The 12,202-nt window shown below is 51.7% G+C and overlaps 1 protein-coding gene across 2 annotated transcripts in view; it reads left to right on the top strand.

Annotated features, from left to right (window-relative positions):
* SDK2 (sidekick cell adhesion molecule 2) overlaps positions 1-11,560 on the top strand; it is a 316,025-nt gene extending 304,465 nt beyond the window's left edge. For both annotated transcript variants that reach the window (XM_008965925.4, XM_003813355.5), the window contains one exon: positions 7,432-11,560. In XM_008965925.4, coding sequence (XP_008964173.3) covers positions 7,432-7,785 — 354 coding nt within the window. In that variant the 3' untranslated portion in view covers positions 7,786-11,560. The remainder of the gene's footprint in view (positions 1-7,431) is intronic.
* The last annotated feature ends 642 nt before the right edge of the window (positions 11,561-12,202 follow it).

Genomic DNA, 12,202 nt, shown 5'->3' with positions numbered 1-12,202 from the left:
TCCGAGCCAATGGCACACACCATCTAATCTTGATCTTCAGTTCTTGCAGTATCATGGACAGCCTCTTCAAGTGCATTGAAATCAAATTAAGCACACTTTAAAAAGAAGATACACAGAGCAAATCATGTTTTCTTTTTCTTTTTTCTTTTTTTTCTTGAGATGGAGTTTCGCCCTCGTTGCCTAGGCTGGAGTATGATGGTGTGCAATCTCAGCTCACTGCAACCTCCACCTCCCAGGTTCAAACAATTCTCCTGCCTCAGCCTCCCAAGTGGCTGGGATTACACGCGTGTGCCACCATGCCCAGCTAATTTTGTATTTTTAGTAGAGATGGGGTTTCACCATGTTGGTCAGGCTGGTCTAGAACTCCTGACCTCAAGTGATCCACCCACCTCGGCCTTACAAAATGCTGGGATCACAGATGTGAGCCACAGCACCCAGCAGTGAATCATATTTTCTGTACTATTTATTATGCACCGATTTATAATAGCAAACAGTTATGAAGTGTTTAGTAGAAGCCAGGAAGGATTCTAAGGATTGTTTGTGAATGACACCACCTAAGCTTCAGAGTCCTCTAGGAAGCACTGGTGGCATTAAGGCCATTTTCAAGTAAAGATGATGAAAAAGAGAGTTGGGAAGGCCCCCACCCCCTGACAACAAGCCCAAAATGCATCCCACCCCCATTCTCCCTATGACATCTGCCCTGCATACCAGCACAGGTAAGACTCTGTGTGGTACGTGGGAGGAGTAAGTGATGGGTTTACTCTCTATGAAGCTCATTCATTCATTCCTTGATGCATTTACTCAACAGCTATTTGTTCTGTACCCACAAAATGGAATCAGACGCTATATAGGAACGATGGCTACAGTAGTGGGCAAGACAGACTCTAATGAATGTTGCGTTATAATATGTTATGATTTATTAGTGTATAAATAACGTGTATAAATAACCACGTTTTCATTTCTCATTCAAATATTATGGAACCACAGCAACTTGAGGAAGAAAGTGGTGAACAAAAGTCTTTCTCTTTTTTTTTTCTTTTTTTTTTTTGAAATGAAGTCTCGCTCTTGTCCCCCAGGCTGGAGTGCAATGGCTTGATCTCAGCCCACTGCAATCTCTGCCTCCCAGGTTCAAGCGATTCTCCTGCCTCAGCCTCCCGAATAGCTGGGATTACAGGCACCTACCACCACACCAAGCTAATTTTTGTATTTTTAGTAAAGACGGGATTTCACTGTGTTGGCCAGGCTGGTCTCAAACTCCTGACCTCAGGTGATCCGCCCACCTCGGCCTCCCAAAGTGCTAGGATTACAGGCGTGAGCCACCGCACCCGGCCAAGTCTTTCTGTTTCTTTCCTGCGATGCAGAGGCAGATAAAGCACCATAAGGAGACCACTTCCCCTGGAGGCTCAGAGATGGCTGCCTGAAGGAGGTGGCATTTATTTGAGCTGGGCCTCAAAGTATGAACAGGACTGGGTCATGCCTAGAAGGGAAGCGTGCAGGTTTGCAGCTGGCTGGAGCAGGGTTATGTTCTGCCGTCACCATTCTACTGAACGGCTCTGACCTTTTGCCTGTGTTTGCCTCTTTTCCATCAGATTGGGCCATGAGTCCAACAGGCTCAGCTGAGACCTCATTGATAGCCTGACCATCCCCCAGATCCTGGCAGCCCAAGCTTGTGCCAAACAAGAAACGCTGCGGGGCAGAGACAGGCTGGGGAGAGGCAAAGCTACATACTGTGTGCCAAGCCCTGTGCTTTGTATATTCTCATTTAACATCTAGCTGTCCTGCCATGCAAGTGAAACTATCCCCATTTAACAGCTGGGGAAACTGAGGTTCACAGAAGTGAGGCAGTATGCCCTTGGTCACAGAGCTCAGGAGTACAAGCAACTGGGATTCAAATCTAGAGCCAGCTTGCTTGGAGGGTCATGCCTACTGCAGCCTGGCCTCGTGCAGCTGCCCAGCACGGAGAGGAGCTTGAAGGAAAGAGGCCTTCACTGCCTCCAACCCCACCCCAGTGACCTCCCTTGAGCCTCCTGACCACAGACATCTCTGACAGCCGGTTGTGGGTGTGGGGGGAGGGGTACACATTGGCTGTCACTTTACCTATAAGGGCACAGGTGGCACATAGGACATTGCTTCTGAGCTGACATTTTTCAAAGGACATTCTTGGGAGATTTCCAGCTATCTTAACACAGGGAGCCCAGAGCCTTGACAAAATTGTGCCTCCAGGGGCACAATTCTGAGGTTCTTCAGAGACACACAGGAGACACATCACCCCTACCCCACTTTTAATCCAGAGGCTGCAGCCCCTGCAGAGAGACCCTGGCTGGCCCCCCGGGTAGAGGCATCCAGGGGACAGGCGGAACACCCCGCACAGATGCGCTGCCGGCTTCAGGCTAGAATCAGTGCAGAGCCCCTGGGACCGTGGATGAGGGAGGGGCTCCTGCTTCCAGTCTCCCACGGAGTTTCACAAGGTGACTTCTCTGTCATCTAGGGCAACACATTCCTCCCAGACTTCATGAGATTCAACAAGATAAGGGTCCCCTGCCTGACCCCAAGGTCTCAACACCGTCCCTAAGGCTGAGTCTGGTGCCAGATCCTTTGGGCTGGAGATGAACAAAAAAGCAAAAGGGCTTTGCTTTGCTTCCTCTTTTCTCCGGGGGTCCTGCCTCCTTCTGGCCCTCCCTCCCCACTCCCATCACCAGGCCTGGAGTCTGTGCTCCCCCTCTGCAGACCCCAGTAATTGCTGATTGAGTGGCTTTGAGGAGCTGTTAAGAGACCAGGGAGACGAAGCAGTCACTTGATTGCCTGGCGGCCTGGCAGGACAGCCCCTGAAAGGCCCCCTTTGTGCTGGGCCGGTCCCTGGGAAGCTGCATTCAATTACCGAGGCCCGTGAGAATTGAAAGCTGCAATAGGAGCCCCTGGTCTCCCCCTCGCTTTCTTCTCTTCTCGCCCTACCCCCACTCCGAAAAGAAACAGATGTTCAGGGAGATGGAGGCGGGAGCAGCAGTCGCTGATGCAAAGCCCTCCTGCCTTGGCTTTGGAAGGCGGAGCGGGGGAAGAGGCAGACCAGACTCTCGCCTGCCTGGCCCCTCCCGCAGCGCGGGCTCTGTTTGGCTCCCTGCTCTCCTTTCTAGTGCCTTCCATCCCCGAGATGCTGCCCATAGAGTGCCTGGGATCAGTAGGCATTCTGCAGATAGTAGCTGGTAGGACGGGGATGGTCTAGATGAGTGGGCTTTGGGATCTGGGCCCCTAGGAGGGCTAGAGAATCCCACTCCCCACCTTGCTTCCAGTCCAGACATGCCCCTGTCTTGGAGTCGGGGGTTAGTGGGTGGGGTATCAGCTAACCTTCTACTCCCATTCCAGCTGCCTGAGCACTGAGTCAGCCTCCCTGGCTTCCTGGCCCCTTCTAATCCCTCCCAGGGGAGCTTTGAGGCTTCTCACTCCATCTCTTCCCTTTCCCACCCAGGCCCACCCTCACTGTCCCCATTGATAATACCTTTTACAGCATTCTCTCCTGGGTTAGCTCATTTCACCCTGTGAACTATGGAACTCTACCCATTTTACAGACAAGGACACTGAGGCTGAGAGAGCCTGAGTGATGGCTTCCTCTGCTGGTAAGAGCCAGAACTTCCCCGTGCCACAAGCTCCTCCCCCCAGAGACTCGTTTCACTGTGGGATGGTCCCACAGTCATCCTGGGGTTCCTTCCTCTGCAAGGCTGGGGCCTGGGTCTAGCCAAAATTCTAGAACCCCTGGAGCTGATGCTAACAACTGTTCAAGTCAGTTAGTGGGTGGAAAGACGGAACCTGTAGGGAAAACTGGGGGACATCCCTGTCTGGTCCCCCGCATTCACAGACCCTCACTGCTCCTGGGCGGGATGGACCCCCAGCCTCCTGCCTCACAGATCCCTGCTGCTCCAGGCCAGCCTCACTCGGCCCAGCATCAGGTGCCCCCGCTCGGCATATGGAGTCTCCCTGGCCTGCCTGTGCCCCCTCTTTGTTCTCCTGGGCCGGCAGCTGGGCAGTAGGCACAGAAAGGGGCTTGTATTGTGCTGCATTGCGTCATGGGGCAGACCGAGCCCAGGGACTTTCCATTGTCTTGGGCAGCCGCCTGTGCCTGCCAAGAGGATTGAGGTCCTGGAGGGGGAGTGTCTGCTGAGGGGGTGGTAAGGAGAGTGGCTGGGGTTGTAGGGGGGTGAGGAGAGGGAGGGGAGGGGCCAGAGAACATAAATTAGCAGATGGACTAGTGAGTATTTAATTCCTGCTGGGAGTCGGGGTGGGGGGTTTGGGGGGAGCTCTCGTTCCCATCCTGTGGTCTCCAGGCAGGAGTGCAGGAGTGTAGGAGTTAAGAGGTGTGTGGGCTTTAGAAAATCAGGCAGATTGGAGTTCAAGCCCGGCCGGATCACTTCCCCAGCAAAACCCTCACCCTTCCTGTACTTTATGTGCCCGTCAGTACCCAGGCAGCGTCGGTGCTCAGGTAGCAGTAGGAGCTGCCGCACAGAGGTGTGAAAACTAAATACAGTTATGCATGTCAGCGTTTCAGACTGTCTGGCAGAGGGCCTGCTCCATTAGCGGGGATCATTATAGTTCTATTCATTGTAGCTACATCCCTCGAGATGTATCCCCATGTTATGAAGGACTCTGAGTTCCTGAGAACAAGCCGTGCATCTCATTTCCCAAAGCCCAGACCCTCTGGACAAAGGTCCCCACTCCATTTTCTTTACCTGTAAAGCAGGACACAGCTCCCCATCCCAAACTTGTCTGGATTGGGCTAACTGGCTTTTATGTTCTACTTGGATTGCTGTGATTCGCTAACTGCCCCCAGGCAGGGGCATTAGCTGGGCAGGACTGAGGAGGCCTGGGTGGGGTCCTCGGAGCTGCAGTGCACTGATCGTGTGCTGTGCACTGAAATCGGAGCACTTCTCTTCCAGAGAGTTCTGAGGGTGGGCCCATCTGTTGTCTTATTAGCTCTCAAAACATTGCTGGGAGCTCAGGGTAGGGGAAGGGGTGCACCATGTTTTTAGCTCCACAATTCAGATTTTACTTTCCAACCGAGATTGATTCTTGTTTGGGGCTGATGTCCCCAATAGATAGATGAAGCCTGTGCCTAGGACATCAAAGTGTCAAAAAAAAAAAAAAGTCAGGAATAATTTAATATTTTTATCTTTAAAAGAAAAAAAGAACTTCAGGCTGGGTGTGGTGTAATTATGCCTGTAATCCCAACATTTTGGGAGGCCGAGGCAGGAGCATAGTTTAGGCCCAGGAGTTTGAGACCAGCCTAGGCAACAAAGAGAGACCCCTGTCTCTTAAAAAAAAGAAAAAAAAAAAAAAAAAAACAAGCCAACCGTGGTGGCTCACGCCAGTAATCCCAGCACTTTGGGACGCCGAGGTGAGCAGATCACCCGAGGTTGGGAGTTCGAGGCCAGCTTGACCAACATGGCGAAACCCCATCTCTACTAAAAATACAAAAATTAGCCAGCCAGACGTAGTGGCACATGCCTGTAATCCCAGCTACTCAGGAGGCTGAGGCAGGAGAATCGCTTGAACCCGGGAGGCAGAGGTTGAGGTGAGCCAAGATCGTGCCACTGCACTCAAGCCTGGACGACAAGAGCAAAACTCCATCTCAAAAAAAAAAAACTTTAAGGTTTTCATTACATGAAAATTCTGAACTTTGGTTTAGATTTTTCTCATGCTTAGTTTGTAACCAAGTGTTGTTTTTATGTTGGCTCCCACGTGGACAGGCACAGGCATTTTTCACTGTCCGGAGCCTCTAAAGGTCTTAATTAGGCTCTGGCTTTGTCCCCAGTCACAAAGTAAAGCAGAAGCTGGACCAAGATGATAACTTAGTAGGTTGTGGTTGAACCTCAAAAACATGACACTGTGTCAGAGAAGCCAGACACAAAAGACCACATATTATATGATCCCATTTATAGGAAAGTCCCAAATAAGTTAATCCCTGGAGACAGAAAACAGATTAGTGGTTGCCAGGGGCATGGATATAGGGAGTGCCCGGTAGGGGCAGAGATGGGGAGTGACTGCTTCCTGGGTACAAGGTTTTACTTTGGGGTGATGGAAATGATTCAGGGCTGGATAGAAGTGGTGGTTGCGCAACACTGCGACGGTCCTAATGCACTGAGTCATAGACTTTAGAATGGTTCACTTTCGGTTATGTGAACCTCACTTCAATTGAAAACAAAGGTAGACCGGGCGCGGTGGCCCACTCCTGAATCCCAGCACTTTGAGAGGCCAAGGCAGGTGGATCACCTGAGGTCAGGAGTTCAAGACCAACCTGGCCAACATGGTGAAACCCCATCTCTACTAAAAATACAAAAAATTAGCCAGGCATGGTGGCAGGTGCCTGTAATTTCAACTACTCCAGAAGCTGAGGCAGGAGAATCACTTGAACCTGGTAGGTGGAGGTTGCAGTGAACCCAGATTGCACCATTGCATCCAGCCTGGGCAAGAGTGAAACTGCGTATCAAAAAAAAAAAGAAAGAAAAAAAAAAAGAAAAGAAAACAAAGGTAAGGTAAAGTAGCTCACGCCTGTAATCCCAGCACTTTAGGAGACCAAGGCAGGAGGATCACTTAAGTCCAGGAGTTCTAGACCAGCCTGGGCAACATAAGGAGAGCTCATCACAAGAGAAAAATTTTTTTAAGTTAGTGGGGCGTGGTGGCATGCACCCATAGTCCTGGCTACTCAGAAGGCTGACATGGGAGGATAGCTTGAGCTTAAGAGGTTGAGGCTACAGTGAGGATCACACCACTGTGCTCCAGCCTGGGCAACAGAGTGATTCCCTGTGCCCCCTCCACCACCCCACCCCCCCAAAAAAAAAGAATAAAAAGGAAAGAAAATTTGCCAGGCATAGTGGCTGACACCTGTAATCCCAGTACTTTGGGAGGGTGAAGCGGGTGGATCACTTGAGGTCAGGAGTTCAAGACCAGCCTAGCTAACATGGTGAAACCCGTAAACATACCAAAAAAATTAGCCAGGCGTGGTGGCACATGTCTGTCATCCCAGCTACTCAGGAGGCTGAGGCAGGAGAATTGCTTGAACCAGGGAGTCAGAGGTTGGAGTGAGCCAAGATCATGCGAATGCACTCCAGCCTGGCAACAGCGAGATTCTGTCTCAAAAAAAAAAAACAAAACAAACAACAACAAAAAAAACTCAGGTCTTCTGATTCTATCAGGTATCTCCCAGCTCTGGGCCAACCCCATAGTAGATCCTTCCGGTTCCGGATCTGCTGTGAAGGAAGCAGCAGGCGGGCACAAACGGGCACCAGACCCCCTTGGCAGCGAGGGGCCTGGGAGGCCCACAGTCCAAGTCTTGAAAGAGGCAGAGCAGAGTTTTGAACCAGAATGCCCTGTGCCTTCCGGCCCCAACCACAATGGCCTGTCCCTACGGGGCCACTGACACACCCTGATTCTCTGTCCTCCCAGGGAAGTGACAGCGAGTACGAGGTCGACTCAAACCACCAGAAGGCCCACTCCTTTGTCAACCACTACATCAGTGACCCCACATACTACAACTCGTGGCGGCGACAGCAGAAGGGCATCTCGAGGGCACAGGCCTACAGCTACACGGAGAGCGACTCGGGTGAGCCAGACCACGCCACCGTCACCAACAGCACCAGCACCCAGCAGGGCAGCCTCTTTCGGCCCAAGGCCAGTCGGACTCCAACGCCCCAGAACCCCCCTAACCCCCCAAGTCAGCAGAGCACCCTCTACCGTCCCCCCAGCAGCCTGGCCCCAGGCTCCCGGGCTCCCATAGCAGGATTTTCATCATTTGTTTGACATCAGAAGAGGAAAAAGCAAGAAAGAGAAATGGCACCAAACTCCTCCTTCACCCCTCCTCTCACTGCCTGCCAGAAAACAAAAACACCAAGAAACCAAGTCAACTTTTCACCTCCTGAGTTTATTTTTTCAGAGATTCCAGGGCCAGCAAAGCCGGCGTTCAGAAGGAGGGAGAAAACCGTGAGAGGATGTGTGTGGCCAGCAGCTCTTCAGCTTTGAGATGGTGGGGTTCACTGCTCCCTTGGGAATTACACGGAGCTGGGGAAGTGGCTGTGTCACTGCTATGGACACGGAGTGGGGCGGGCATCTGGAGAGAGAGGGGGAGCGGAGGCTAAGGACTGGAGGCCGCCAGGCAGGCATGGCCGAGGGAAGAAAAAGCTTCTGGATGTCCAGCCAGCTGCCCCCTTCCAGCCCCTCCAGGACCCCTGGACCCACTGCCGCTGCTCTCTGCAAAAAGGATGGGCATCCCGGAGGCCACGCCTACCTTCTCTCTCTGCTCCTCCTTCCCTCCGTGCACCATCACTGTGGCTGGCAGGCATCGGACAGCCTCATCCAGACCCCCTGCCCTGTCTTGGCAACCTCTACTGCCCATCTCCCCTGCTCAACTTCTCCACCAAGCATTTGGTTTATTTAGAAAAAGGAAGAAAAACAAAAAACAAAAAACTAAAGGGTGAGAATTTGCTTACCGCCTTCCTTGTTCCTGCATATTTTTTAAAATTTTGAATCCAAGGAAGAGAGCCCAAGGGTAGGGGAGAAACCCCCCACAACTGACCCCTGCCTCCCTGTGCTGGAATTGACTTTCCTGAGCATGGACAAGGAAAGGTGAAGTCTGGGGAGCAGAGGTGTAAATAAGGCGACTGGCCTTGGCACTGTGGGATGATTAGGTTTAATGCATTGTGGGCGAGATAAGAATGACGCTTTGACGGTTCTCTTTCTTCCAATCCAGGTTCCATCCGTCCTCTCTTTAAAGGGGTAGTCAGCTTCCCAAGGCTGGGGAGTGGGGCACAGCTGAGGGATCTCCCTCTGGGCAGACACATCACTCTGCACTGGATAGGTCCTCACCACACACACACACACACACACACACACACACACACACACACACACACACACACACAATCTGCTCCAAGGAGTGTTCTGCAAAAAGCCACATCCAGTGGCCAGGATCTTCCCGTCCACTTGGTACTTACGGATGCCAGGGTTTAGGGAGAGGCCTTTCTATCTAACTCCATACGTTGTCCAAGGCCCTCTGTGCCCTCAGCCAGCCCTGTAAGGCCAGCCCAACACCTGCCCCACCGCTGAGATGGGTGGCAGATGGCCCACAGGGGCCTGTCTGATTCAGCGTGAGCCCCTTCGTGGAGCAGGGCTCCCTCTGTGCACTGTGTACAGGCGCTGCTGGCCCTGCCCAAGAGATGATGCTCTGTTGGGGTGGGTGAGCAGAGTTCAAGGAAGCCCAAGTAGGAGATTCGGGAAACATGCCAAGGTAAGAGAGAGCCTGGACCACTCTCCTACAGCCCCAAGTCAGTCACTGTGCTAATGGTGACCGGGAAGGGAAGTCAGGGTCTGGGGCCCAAAGAACGGGCACACCCAGCCATGAGTTTTTCCTGAAGCACTTGACCCCTGGGAAATGTGAACGGGGAGATGCTGGAAGATGGCTCAGCAGACAGGCCAGCCCAGCTCCAGTGTCCAAAAAGCGGTTTCTCCAATAAGGAGGCCTGGGAAGGGAAGCACAATCTTCCCCAAAGGAGAACTAGGGGCTGAGGTTCTGCCCCTCCAGGAAGTAAGGTGCTCTCGGGGCCTCCTTGGACTTGTCTGGGGGCTGCAGTGGAGTCAGCTGGACACCTGCTCCACCCCTGCCACCTCCGCCCCCACCCTCTGCAGCATCTGGCATCTCCATGGCAGCACATCTGCAGCTGCCGGCCTGTGATCATGCTGCGCAGCTTTCTTTTCTTTCCTCCCATCTTTTTTTTTTTTTTTTAAATAACTTCATCCTTTTCCCTCTCTGCTGAGCATTTAACCATTTAAGGAAGTTCCCAGTTTGCATTAGGGAATTATTTAAGCCCAGCCCAGTGAGGGATTATTTGGGAGGAAGCAGGGGTGAGTAAAAACATTGTGTCTGTGTATATATTGCACATGAGGTCAATTTTCCTTTGCCTTTAATGAATCACCTGGTGCACTAAGATATTCCACCCCCCCACTCCCCACACGCTCATTCGCACCCATGCTGACACCTATGTGTACATGCGGGATGGTGCCCATGCACGCCTGTGCTTACACACATGCACACACAAATATGCACAGAACACACATCTGTATGTGTGTTAGCAAAGAGACTCCTGAACTCCCTCTGATGGCTGAAGCCATCTCTCCCCTGTGAGGCACAGGTGGCCTGGGTTGCTTGCACTTGGGGCGTGGCTGGGATCTATTGTCTGAGAGGGTGAGGACACCATGCAAATTTAGACAAGCCCATGAGATCAGGCTGGGCCCATGGTGAAAGTCCCACACTTAGTCAATACCCACTCATCTGGAATATTGTCTCCACAGCCCCAGCCACAGCTGGAAGCCCAGGCCTGCAGCTGTGGAACTCTAGATTTTTTCAGGACACGTCTCTTTGCCCTTGTTTACATATCTATTGGCACAGCCGAGGCTCCCAACCGTCCTCCCAGACACCTGGCCACATTAGAAAGGGGTGGTGGGCCCTGCCCTTTCTAGAAAGAGTGGGACCCTTTCTGGCCTGTGATTTTCCGTGCCAGTGATGCCAGGGCCCCTGCCTGTGGGACTCCACCCAAAGCAGGTTCACACCAGGACACACCTGGCACCTTTGGCATTGCCTCCCTGTGCCCTAAGCAATCTCCCGGTGTTGCACCCAGGAGCCCATGCTGGGCACACCAGGGCTTTCCCCTTCCTGGCTGCGCCTCCAGAGTTGACGTCAGCTCCACACCCACACTGCCAAGACAAACCAAAAAGATGCTCTGGGCTCCAGAACCACCATCCTCCTAGGGCTCCAGAGAGTTTGCAAACCCAGGCTGCCTCCCCTTCTGTCCATCCCTTACCCCCTGGCCCCCAAAACTCCTACCCCCAAACCTGACACTGCCGTGATTTAGAGGAAACAAGGACACAGCGGGGGCTGCCCCACCTGGTGCACGCTGCCTCAAGGCCTTCTGTTGCTGCCCACGCCTCCCTGGGCAGTGCTTCTAAAGGTGCCAGAGCCTCACCACAGTGCCACTCTGGCTGGGCAGGGGCTTCCCTCAGCTTCCCAGAGTGCACATCTGAAGGTGCCTACCCTGGGTGAGGGGCTGGTGGGCAGGAAGGTAAAGGGGAGACCATCTGAGCAGCCGCCACCCGCTCCCCAGTGCCTCTGTATGGCCCTATCCAGGGACACCCATGGGCATGCGCACATGGCAATCCTGACCACCACCTGAGCACAGGTGCCCCCTCGGGACCACCCCCCTTCTCTTTGTTTCCATCAGAATAACCAAAAGCATTTAAATGTGTTACCTTTCTCCATCCATCTAGACTCCAGAAACAAAAATCAACACAAATCTTTATTTTTTGATTTAAAAGATATAACAAAAAATTATGGGGAGAGTATTCATTATGGCAGGTGTCTGTAAGAAAAAAATATATATCTCTATGTCATATAGCATGTTAGCAGGTTTATTTTTTAAATGAAAGGTAAGAAAGAAATTGATTTGAAATATATACCACGAGAAGTCCCGTGTCCTGTCAAACTGTCAGTATTTTATAAATAAACTTTTTTTTTTGGAGGTTTGAAGCAACATTCTTTTCCTTCCTGTTACACGAATGGGGTCACCTGCCCCAGTATCATACCCAAGCAGTTCATTCCCCAGACAGCAATTTTTAGCCATGCTGTGCTTTTGCAGAGAAGAGTCAAGGGTCTGACTTATCTGCTCTCTTAATGCATAAGTGAGTGCCTTCCAGTGAAATGCACTATTTTATTTATTTTAAACTTCTAGAATAAGAACCTACTTGATGCAATGTGCAAATTATAGTGAATAATAATAATAGCAATAGCTAATATGTCTATGGCGTTCACTCTGTGCCAGGCACAGTTCTAATCACTTTACGTTTATTAACTCATGGAATCTTTGTGACAGTCCCAAGGAGGAAACCTGGGACAGGGAGACTTTAAGTGGCTTGCCCTCGGGGAGTGGTGGAGCCAGGATTTGTACTAAAGCCTTCTGGCTCTCAAAACATAACGCTGCCTCTCTGATAGTTTAAGGCAAGCTCCTTGTCCATTTTTATTTTAATTTCTACAGAGCTAGCACCCCACTTCCCAGTGATCTTAATGCCATGAGAAATGCTATGTTGTTTGGTGGATCTAACCCAGTTAATCTACCCAGGGTTAGAGTTAGGGCTTAGATTGCTGAATTTATGAGTACAGCGGTGTTGCATT

Source organism: Pan paniscus, chromosome 19 (genome assembly GCF_029289425.2).
Source record: "Pan paniscus chromosome 19, NHGRI_mPanPan1-v2.0_pri, whole genome shotgun sequence".
Lineage (NCBI taxonomy): Eukaryota > Metazoa > Chordata > Mammalia > Primates > Hominidae > Pan > Pan paniscus.
Note: the sequence above shows the minus strand (reverse complement) of the source record. Positions and strands in the feature narration are given on the sequence as shown.